The 12,075-nt window shown below is 38.9% G+C and overlaps 1 protein-coding gene across 2 annotated transcripts in view; it reads right to left on the bottom strand.

Annotated features, from left to right (window-relative positions):
* The window catches only part of Gatb (glutamyl-tRNA amidotransferase subunit B), a 78,752-nt gene extending 68,341 nt beyond the window's left edge, over positions 1-10,411 (bottom strand). Inside the window, exons 1-2 of one of the 2 annotated variants that reach the window (XM_015484475.2) lie at positions 10,192-10,410; positions 8,098-8,248 (exon numbers count right to left, since the gene is read on the bottom strand). In XM_015484475.2, coding sequence (XP_015339961.1) covers positions 8,098-8,248; positions 10,192-10,367 — 327 coding nt within the window. In that variant the 5' untranslated portion in view covers positions 10,368-10,410. Of the gene's footprint in view, positions 1-8,097; positions 8,249-10,191 lie in introns of both variants that reach the window. The other variant, XM_048813518.1, reaches the window with a different exon arrangement.
* Positions 10,412-12,075: the final 1,664 nt, after the last annotated feature.

Below are 12,075 nucleotides of genomic sequence, written 5' to 3' on the forward strand. Positions count from 1 at the left end.
GAGGCTGCTTGGCTATTTGCCATGTGACAATCCTTCCTTAATCTGGCAAAAAGTCAGACTTGATAAACTGTCACAATGACACAGTATACTTGTTTTTAGAACATGGGGCTATAAGACTTGGCCCATTCCATTTCCAAGAGATAACTGATACTAAGTTACAAAGTGAGAAAATAATAATGAGACATTTTGCATTATTTTGTACTTACTCTATCATAAGGATTTACCCACACTTACTACTTTATTACATTTCTGTTCAAAAATAAAACATGCCCATCTCTAAGTGCTCACCCCCTCCCCCACGATAAACTTGCCAACATGAAGTTGAAAGTCAGGTAGCTAGGATGGTGGGTTTTTTCAGACCCAGCAGAGGAGAGATCCCCATCACATGCATGAGCTTCAGTATGGATGAATCTAAAATATGGATGAGTCTATTCCTCCTAAAATCAGAGTAAGGGTGAGTTGTTTGTTAGGATATGGGGAGGAGGGTGATCTTTAGTGTGTGGATTTTGAGAACACAAAAGAAGAAAATTCCACCAGCAGAAGCCTCAGAAACCAATACAGGTAACATCTGATTATTATTTAATGTTATATATAAAATAAAAAGAAACTTTATTAGAAAGAACCCTCTGTGATTAATAGTCTCTTAGGTGTTTTAAGTTTTTCACTCAGTACCTAATTAAAAACAAACAATAACAGCCCCACTTCTTACCCCTCCTCCAAAAACAAACAAACAAACAAACAAAAAACTTAGGGTCTAAAATGGAGTAAGGAGAGGGTTCTCCTTTCAATGGCTAAAAACGTCTCTGAAACATACACTCATGTGCTGTTCTTTTTCTTGCTTTACCAATTTAGAATGTGACTTCCAATTATAGTAGATAAAAATTTAGTTATTTTATTTCCTAATATTTAACAGTTTTTTTGTTTGTTTTGCATGGTGCTGGGCATCAAACCCAGGGCCTTATGCATGCTAGGCAAGCACTCTACCAAGAGCCACATCCTTAGCCCAACAGTTTTTGCTAAGTACTTGGTGCTTCTATAATTACTACCTCATTATGTTTCTCCACTGAGCTGTTAAGTGTATTATGATTAATTTTCTTTCTTGAATGTTTTGTTTCTCCTGGAGGTGATATATCTTTTATTTTTCTTCCATTTGCTTCATTTTTTATGTAGCTACAGTTTATCTCCTCGGAGAGTGCAGATTACAAGTAAAATCTCTTCTCCAAATAAACATCAGACACCCACTATTCCACTTCTCCATTTTTTTCTGAGTCCTTTATTCTGCAGCTGTCCCTCCTTCTCTCCCAATATGCAACAGGTTTGCTGCTGCAAACCTGCAACCTGGAATGTCTCTATGACTCCAGTTGGTTCCTGGAGAGTGGAACGTGAATTTTTTGAGAGGCTGCCTGCTTGAAAATGTCACTCTACTATCATACTTATCAACAGTGTGGGGTTCAGAATTCTAGGTTAGATGATTCCCCCCTCCACCACTAAATTTTTAAGACCCTATTCCATAATGTCTCTCTGATCCCAGTCCTTTGCAATGTGACCTGACTTTATTTTCTTCTCTGTAAGCTTCAGGATCCTATCTTTATCCCCAATGTTCAGAAATTTCATGACGTGCCCGCACGTGAGACTATTTTTACTCCTTGTGCTGGGGAGCTGGCAGGCCCTTTCAATTTGGAGGTTCATGTCCTTCAATTCTGGGAAATTAATCTGTGTTATTTGCTTGATAGTTTCCTCACAGCTGTTTCCTCCCTTTCTGGAACTCCTATTAATCAGATATTGAACTTCCTGGATTGATTCTCTAATTTTCTTATTTTTTCTTCCATTGTCCAGGTCATTGCACATGTTTTACTTCTGGGAAGGTTTTCTTGACGTTATCTAATAATTCTTCTGAGGATTCTTTGTGGGGAAACAGGAAGAGATACCATAATATTAATTTCAAAAAGCTCATTTTTATTCTGTTTTAAACTCTGTCCCTCATATTGGACAATTTCTTCAAATGTCTGGTGCTTCTGGCTATCAACTTATATTGGAAAGTGAAGTACTAAAATGCTGATCAAAAGTTCTATGTATGGGCTGGGGATGTGGCTCAAGCGGTAGTGCACTTGCCTGGCATGCACAGGGTGCTGGGTTCGATCCTCAGCACCACATAAAAATAAAAAATAAAGATGTTGTGTCCACTGAAAACTAAAAAATAAATATAAAAAACTCTCTCTCTTTCTCTCTCTCTCTCTCTCTCTCTCCCCCTTAAAAAAAAAAAAAAAAGTTCTATGTATATCTTCAGGACTTGTTGACTGGTAACCTTCACTCTAAGACAAGGCAGCTCAGGGACCCCCAAATGCCACTACATGAGATCCTCTCCTTTAGGACATATGAAATCTCCAAAGATGTTTTTTTTCAGATTCTTACCTGGGGAAGGAAGGGAAGAGAAAAGATGAACATCCCAGGTCACTTAATCTTCTTAATAAAGACAGGGGTGTGGTGGTGCATATGTGTAACCCCAGAAACTTGGGGGCTAAGGCAGGAGGAGTGTGAGTGCAAAGCCAGCCTCAGCAACTTGGCAAGGCCTTAAGCAACTCAGTAAGACCCCGTCTCTAAATAAAATACGAAAAAAGGTGCAGAATATGTGGCTCGGTGGTTAAGCTCCTCTGGGTTCAATTTGTGGTACAAAAAGAAAAAAAAAAAATAGGAGGAGGAGGAGAAAAAAAAAAAGGCAGAGGAGAGGACTAGGCAGGCCCTGGAATTTGCAGGGCTCACTATCCGATACCAGTTTCTTTTGCTGTCCCTGTGACAGGTGGAACATGTTTCAGTTCCCAGAGTAAGTCACATCCTGGTTTCTTCTGGCCCTTGTACATTCCATTCACTTTTTACTTGGGCAATCTCACAAACTCTTTCTATCTTTGGCTGCACTCCACCATCCTCTGTGCTCCTCAAGCACACTATTTTTCCATTACTGAGACTTTTATAAACAGATACAACTGCCTGCTTACTTATCCATGCCCCATGAGAGCAAGACCCACTTCTGTCTGCTGCCTCCTTCAAAGCTCTGTTACTAGAACTACAACAATGGCCAGCACTCGGTAAGTTTACAATAAATGTCAGGTACATGAAGGAATGAAGACACCAACAGAGAGGAAGAATAAATGTCAACAGAAAGATGTATGTTAACATAATCTAAATAATCTCATTTTTTATGAAATCAAGAGACATACTCTGGGGCTGAGATCATGGCTCATTGGTAGAGTGCTTGCCTCACATGTGTGAGGCACTGGGTTCAATTCTCAGCACCACATACACATAAATGAATAAAATAAAGGTCCATCAACAACAACAACAACAACAAAAAGATAGAGGCACTCAATAAACACTCACTGAATGAACTTGAGCTATCTTAAAGGACTACTATTCTTCTAGCCACTTTGGCCTTCTGTAATCGTAGGCATCTCTTTCAAAGGCCAGCAGTGCAAAAATAAACCACACACAGACCAAATATGATCTATAGAAAAAGACTACACTCTAACCTAAATTCTTTTGGCTGCATTTTTCTGTCTTCTCTTTAGTGTATCTGGAAACCAACTGGTCACTACTTTTTGTACAAAACCAAAATTCTATATGATGATGAATTAAAAAAAAAATCCTACCAACCTTCTCTTTTGCAAATGAAGTACTATTAACTCAGAAACAATTTTATCCAATATACTATTTTTCACTACACATTTAATTTTCTATATCTGAGATAATGGGAGAGCCAAGTTAATTTTGTGGGCTAGATCACTGAACTAAAGAAATCCATGTTAAGTAACCAGCTGTCATGTGTAGTGTTTATTTCTGCTGTCATGTGCAACATTACAAAGAGTCTTTGAAAGATGAAAGCCATCAAAGTCATTACGCAATATACTGATTAAGATTTACTGTGCACCTTCCATGCAGAGTGACTAATTTTTTTTTTTTTTGGTATGGGGGATTGAACTCAGGGGCACTCAACCACTGAGCCATATCCCCAGCCCTATTTTGTATTTTATTTAGAGACAGGGTCTCACTGAGTTGCTTAGCACCTGGCCATTGTTGAGGCTGGCTTTAAACTTGAGCTCCTCCTGCCTCAGGCTCCCTAGCCACTGGGATTACAGGCGTGCACTACCTACTGCACCCAGTGACTGAATGTTTTAAAGGCATTGATTCATTTAATTCTCATAAAAACCCAATTGGGTCAAATATATTATCCTCATTTCAAAAGTGAGAAACTGAGGCAAAAGAAGATTAAGTAACCTACATGCAAATTTTATTTATCTTAATGAGATTTTTACTGTTAGCATTTTCCTGCCACTAAAAATTCTTCATAAACATGATATTATTTCACTGTACAGACAAATGATAATTCACTCAACCATTCCCACACCACTGGGAAATTTTGGTTGTTTCCAATTTTAAACTATTATAAATCGCCTTGCTATAGACAACTTTGCAAAGAAGTCTTTGCCCACATTTTGTTTTATTAATTTCCTGGGGTGGATCCTTAAATGAATGAGTGGGTCAATAAATATTTATTGGATGAATGAAGTAGACAAACTCCATCATTTTGCCCTATGAGTTTCTCCTCTTTTATGCTTACAAAGTTTCTCCCCATCCCAAGGACAAATGAATATTTATTTTAATTTTACATTTAATTTATAAATAAATATTTGAATTTTGTTTTGATGTATGAGATGAGCTATAAACATTTTTCTCTAAATACCTAACTAGACCAGGCATGGTGGCACAAACCTGTAATCCCAGTGGCTTAGGAGGCTGAGGCAGGAGGATGGCAAGTTCAAAGCCAGCCTCAGCAACTTAGTGAGGCCCTAAGCAACTTAGCAAGACCCTGTCTCAAAATAAAAAAAGGGCTGGGGATGTGGCACAGTGGTTAAGCACCCTGGATTCAATCCCTCGTATTCCCCCCAAAATAAATAAATACCTAACCCATTTGTCCAAAACCATCAACTGAATAAACATCCTCTTTCCAATGACTTTTTCCCTTCTTTGATATACATGTGTGTATAACACATATACACAGACATTTTTCCGCTGAACATCCATTTCTAAACATATCCTACCCCCGCCACCCACTTGTTGATTTATTCTTTTGTCAGGAGGCTGGGAAGCAAAAATAATGGGCTTGAGGGAAGGGGAGGGGGGATAGTAGGGGATAGGAAAGGTAGCAGAATACAACAGTCATTAATATGGTATTATGTAAGAATGTAGATGTGTAACTGATGTGATTCTGCAACTTGTATTTGGGGTAAAAAAATGGGAGTTCATAACCCACTTGAATCAAATGTATGGAAGATGATATGTCATGAGCTTTGTAATGCTTTGAACAACCAATAAAAAAAAAATAAAAAAAAAATAATAATGGGCTTGGACTGGGGTTGTGGCTCAGTGGTAGAGAGCTTGCCTAGCACAAGTGAGGCACTGGGTTTGATCCTCAGCACCACATAAAAATAAATAAATAAATGTATTTAAAAACTAATGAGTTCAATATTTTAAGTGCTGAATTTAAGCTGATGGTGAATCATTTTGATGGAAATATACTGTAGGACATTAGAAATACAGATCTGTTACCCAGAAGAGAAGGTAATGAAAGATTCCTCAAGGGGACTTGAGAAAGCGAGAGCCCAGGAATGGTGCACAGGAAGCCAACATGTCAGGGCTGGGTGGAGGAACACAGCCACGTGAAGGAGCAGTCAACAAGTCACTTCAGGAGAGAAAGGCACAGTGCAGACTCGAGCAGAGAGTTTCAAGCGTCATCATGAATTTCACATACTTTTTGGCTTAACTGATCTAAACAATAACATAATGATCTATTCTAATCCTGAGAAACATACTCTCAGCTTCTGAGTTTGTTAAAAGCAGTTACCAGATATAGAGTCAGGATATCAGCACATCGTTATATCATAGGGTTTAGAGAAGGACACCTGTCTAAATGTTCTAGCACATTTTAAATCTATTTATAGGCAAATCTTGGGGTTTTGAAATGTTTTCAGTGACAATGTCTTATTCTAGGAGTTTTGATATAATTTTACTCATGTACTAAAATAGGTATTTTAAAGACAGAAACATTCTTGAAAAAGAGGCAGATCAGCTCTGTTAAGAGAATCATCACTTTGGGCCACTCAAATGAGTGCTGTTGGCTCTGAAGAAGAACAAATCCTAGCTCTTGCAAAACTGTAGCTTCTGCCTACAATTTAATTAATGTAAACCTAATTCTCAATGGTCAATGTCCCCAACACCTTCGCTGTTTAACTAATCACTGGTCAAGCCCCTTCTTTTTTAGAGCATGACAAGATATATTTCAACACATATTGGCCTGATGGTTATTTCTAACTGTCCTTAATTAAACCTCACTACATTTAGGCACAACAGAAGCTTAAACATTTTAGGTTGTTGTCTGTTTACACAAAATGTGCCTATCTGCAAATGGATCTATTTCTAAATGTGAACTGTAAGAAGTACCCTGCTGCATATCATACTCCCAGATGGAAAAATCTAGAAGGAACTCAGAGCTTGTGTCTCATCTTGCTTTTTTCTGCTGGGGGTGGGGGGTTACTGGGGATTTCATCCAGGGGTGCTTTATCACTGAGCCACATCTCCATCTTTATTTTGAGACAGGATATCAATAATCTGCTTAGGGCCTTGCTAAGTTTCTGAGCCTGGCCTTGAACTTGCAATCCCCTGTCTCAGCCTCCAAGTCACTGAGATTACAGGTGTGTACCACCGAGCCTGGCTCGGTGTTATATAAACTGCCTTCCATTTAACTTGTCTAAATAGATATTTACCTATTTAGATTTTTTTAATCTAGATTTGTTTTATTTTTCCGCCCTACCCCCCAAACACACACACACAAAATGCTCGTATTACTGAAAAACTGTCTTTTCTCAAACAAACCAAGATCTCTGTACATAGCTGGACACTTTAAGCCAGAGAGAGACAGAAAGACAAAAAAGAGAGAGCACCACATCTATTTTCCTCTAAGGAAACCCAACAGCAAGTCAAAGCTAGCCCTGGATAAGGCTGCAGGAATGAAAGTCCTCCATGACAAAAAACCCAAGTATGACAAAAGTCTGAGATGGAGATGCTGTCCTAAGACAATGAAAGCCCTTGGTAAAGCAGGCACATGGGAGGCACTGCCAAGAACTTTCCAGTCTGGGCAGTGACTTCGAGAAAAACAGACTTTTACCCCTGCAAGCCTGCCAATGCAGTTCAGCCAGCATTCCCTTGTATTTAAATGTTTGAGAGTATGAAATTCACTCATGATGACCCTTGCTGGCCCCATCTCCATCAGAATATAAGCTCAAGACGTTTACACTGTTCCTTCTATCCTTTTCTTCATAATTCAGCCAATTATATGAAAACATATGCTAAAAACCTTGCTGATAGTATGCTAGGCTTAGTCATTCCTTGGGTTAAGGTAAAAATGGTAGCAAAATCAGTAATTAACCCACTGCATATTGTGGTTGATTCTTTTCTCCATTGTTGATCTCTTCTTAATTTTCAATAACCACAATCATTATTGATCTTACACAGTGATATCATATGATATATGTGCTTCCTTTGACTAGGTTCCTCCCCTCCTCCATTTAACTGCCTAACTGCTATTTGGCTTTTCAAAGAGCTAAGACACCGCCTCTTCCAGGAACCCCTCCTTAACAAATATACCCCTACAATTTCTAACTGTAGTTTTTCCTGGATTCCAAAACTATCCTCTATATGTTACCTTCACAAGAGTAGTCTATTTGTTTCTAAGACATGTCACCCCCACTAGTCTTTGGGTTTCTCAAAGGCAGAGAGCTTTGCTCATCTTTTTGAGCCAGCTCAATGTCTGGTATTTAGTAGGCATTCTAAAATGTTTGTGAAACAAGTGAATTTGAATATGAAAGTTCACTTAGAAACAGAATTACAGACATGGGTCTTTAGAAAACATTTAGCCCATTTCCCTTTATCCATAATCCCCTAAACAACTATTTCCTGAGTTGTATCAATATATTAAAACAAAGAAATCTTTATCTATGTTCAGTTTAAACACTTTCTAATGAAAATAGAATTACATAAAAACCTTACCGGCAAAGTTCCAGGCAGAGATGCATCAAAAAAAGAAACCAAAGAATTTGGAGGTGCTGCAAAACACACTTGAGATCCAGAGAAGAGCTTAGAGTTGGAGGAAATCTGGGCATGAATTTCCAATCCTACAACAGCTGCCCATTTGTGTTCACTGATAAGAAAGAGATCATGGTTAAGAAGTAGTTACATCTGTCAGCACGAATACATTTCTATAAGCCTAAAACCCAAATGTGAATTTCCTTTTTAACTTATTAAAATTTTATATCCTTACATTTTAAAATGTATAAATTTCATTGGTGACTAAATCAAAAGCAATTCATATTAAACACCTCAAATGAGATGGGCAAAATAAATTTGTTTGCAATGTGGAATTAGGAGATTCATTGCATAAACGGGAAGGCTACAAAGAACAAAATAATCTGGCATCTTAATATAATTTAGAAATGGTATCAGGTGACAACTGCCGGGCAGCAATGTCTAAATTAACGGTGCCTATCAGTGAACCACTGAGTAAATGGAAGAAAGCTGGTCTTTCAAATATTATCTAGAATTAACACAAATGGAAGGATTTGACTACAAAAAAAAAAATAGGTTAAAAAAGGAAACTCTCAGTCATATTTTAAATTGATTTTATCACAATGGCTTACAGGTACAACAACCAGTGTCACAGATATAACAGATCACCACTAAATGATACTCCTGAAAAATTTCACAAAGGAAAACTAACCATCAGATGTGGCACTTTGGGAAGAGAGTGTACTGGGGATTAAAGCCAGGGGACACTTCACCCTTGAGCTACATCCCCAGCCCTTTTTATTTTGAGACAGGGTCTTGCTAAATTGCTGAGGCTGGCCTTGAACTTGTGCAATCCTCCTGTCTCAGTTTCCCAAGTCAATGGGATTACAGGCAAGGGCCACAATGGCTCCCAAAGCACTCCAAATTTCTGAGATTTAATCTCAGGTTGCTTTGTTTGTTTATGCTTGACTGCTATCAAATTTAAGAAGTGAAGTGCTAAAATAATCTCTCTTATCTAGCCATCCCTATTCTGTTGGGTTGGTACACAGCTCTCTCCTGATAATTATAAGTGTGCTTATCCATATCAAATTTATGTACGTTCCTATCCTGCTCTTTTCCCCAAGACATCTTCTATATTATTTTGATTTTTGTTCACATGTATTGGGTTTTGTTTCAATCATTTCAATACAAGAAGTTCCTTCTTTTTAAAGTTTGGAAACATCTTGTGAAAGGAATTAAACTAAGAATTCATCAGGAACTCTTAAATTCTCTTAGGCATCATTCAAAGCATTTTTGTAATTTCATTATGCGAGACAAAAATATACTTTCCATTTACAGGGAGTCAATCTAATTTACGAAAAGAATAGAAATCAAATGCTTTTGGACATTTTCCCTCTGTTTCTCTGACTCAAAAACAAAAATAATGCTAATGTCAAAGAAAAAACCCAAAATATTAGAAACATACCTTATGTTTCTGTATTTAAAAAGAAACTATTTAAATCTTATGCGGCAAAGCTTAAACAGCTGCTCAGGAAATATCTACCAAAATAAGCAAAATTCTTACATAACAAAAAGGGGACGCTCTTAGTTGGCTACGTTCTCCTAAGTCTAGACACACGTGTTTAACATAAAACACCTCCACATATCGCTGATGTTTTCTGATTACGTATTTTTGATTAATGACATTAAGCCACCAATACCCCAGATAGCTTGTAAGATAAAAACTCCCTTTCCACATTCAGAACATTGTTAGCCCATAGTAGCGCTAAAGATATGTCAGCTAAATGATTCCCCTTCTAGTGTGGCCAACCTCACAGCTATCGAATTTGCTCTTCTGTCTGTGCAACCTTCGGCTCAAAACACTTGCTACATCACACCAAGTTTCCCAAATAACGCCTACATTAAGACAGTATATGAGGGCGAGACTCACAGAGGGCTCATTTTGTGTTCTCAGGCCCTAGGGCTCCACCCTCCCGCCCCTCGAAACCTCTAAAACTGGGCTGTAGTGGCCATCATCTCCCTGGCGCCTCAGTTCCACTTCACACTTAGGCGGGCAGTAACAGTATGAAAATGGTATACCCTTTCCTCGGCTTCTGGGCCGTGTGGAGGGGCTTCTGAGCCACTGTACTCTGTTCCCTTGTCGGATTGGGCGTGGACCCAATCGAAGCCCCTCTTCGATGGCGAATACCGCCGCCAACCCCCGCTAAAACCCAACGTGTGCCAGGACAGCCCCAGCGAAGCACGGGCGCCGCCATGGCACCTCCAGAGTCCGGGTCAGGTGACTCAGCGTCCTCTGCCGCAGGGCTCCCTGGGAAGCGTAGTTCTGAAAAATACTGAGACTCTATAGGCTTGGGCCGCAAGACTACTATTCCCGGCGATCATTGCGACTCGAAGCTGCCGGAACTCTGGCGGGGAGGGGAAGGAAAGAGAAATAGAGGAGAGGGTGAGAGGGTGTCAGGGTCGGGAGGTGTGACTCCTCCTAGCGGGGAATTGAAGAGGTTTGCGCTGTGCACTCGTGTGTGAGTGTGAGTGTGAGAGCTTGGTGCCAGAGAGCCAAAGCTGGGAAACCTGGCCTTGGTTTCATAGCCAGTTAACCTTGTGAGCCCAGCCAATGACCTTGACATCAGGGAAACTTCCTGAACTCCAAACCCACTTATCTGCCTTATCTGTCGGCTCTCCCACTTCGCATACAGATTTGTGCATTAAAAGAACTTGCATGCACAGTTATTAAACATAATGGTATAGCAAAGAGCAAGACAAGTTTGGGCTCTTAATGGTGTTTACATTCTAGGGATAGGAACATACAAAAAAGAAGGTGCTGTATTTAAGCAGAAGGTGGTTGGAGACAGATTGAACCTTAATGTGCATTTTAACTTTTTCTCATTTTTTTGTTCTAGGCCAGCATCTGAAACAATCTCTTTATATTCTTGGAAGGCTGGATAGCAGATACCATCATCCCGGCCGAATTCTTTCACTTTTCTGCTTTAATCCCTTATATTTGAACACAGTATCCATTCTCTTAGTTTATCATCCAATTTTAATTGTTCACATAGAGTTTATAATTATTTGATGTTTATCTTGTTTCCCACAAATCCTTTTATTCACCATGGTGCTTCCAGAGTCCAAAGTAGGCCTCTCAAAAGTATTTGTTGAATGAAGTAGTGTGGAAAATGCTTTTGACAAAGGACAGAGTGGATGCTGTTTGGAGGAGTAGTTTAGGAGAGAAGATAAATTAAGGTGGTGATGGAAGCAAAGACCAATTGATCTATTTGAAATAGAAGGTAACATTAAGGGAGGGTTTAGATATGACAGTGGAAAACTAGCCTGGTTAGAGTAACCCCTGCATTTCTAGCTTGCATAACTGGATGGCTAATGTAGTTAACAGCTGAGATAAGGAAGCTAGAAAAGGAACAGGTTTGCAGTGAAAACATAGGAGTTTGGTTGCCTTGGAGACATCCAAGAGAAGTTAAGTAGGCATCATTGATGCCTAGCTGTGAGTATAGAGCATAAGAAAAAGCTGCATGTTGTGCATACTTCAAAGTGGTAAGTTTTCCATTATTAATCAACAACCTGTTGATTAGACAACTGCAATTTATGATCTGTTTCCATTAATACTTTTGTACAATTATGGCATTATGGTATGTGGAAGTAGGAAATTTTAATTACTCTCTTTAAAATGGTCATAATTTACTTTTTCTGTTTTTTATACTTTTTCATTCACTATTAGCTGATCTAAATTGCTACACCAGAAGTATTTTCAAATGACTAAACTACTTCTAGTTATTGCCCTTTATATCAGGTTCAGATCTATACTTTAGATGCTTTTTATTAGTGTCTCTCCCTCTCCTCTGAGTTTCCATATTTTCCACCTTTACTGTGGATGAGTTTGCTTTCTCTTTTGTCTTAACTCCTCAGGTTTTTCTGGCCCAGAAAAATTAGGGATCAGGAGTACAGCATGAAAGG

This window comes from Marmota marmota, unplaced genomic scaffold (assembly GCF_001458135.2).
Source record: "Marmota marmota marmota unplaced genomic scaffold, marMar, whole genome shotgun sequence".
In the NCBI taxonomy this organism is placed as follows: Eukaryota; Metazoa; Chordata; class Mammalia; order Rodentia; family Sciuridae; genus Marmota; species Marmota marmota.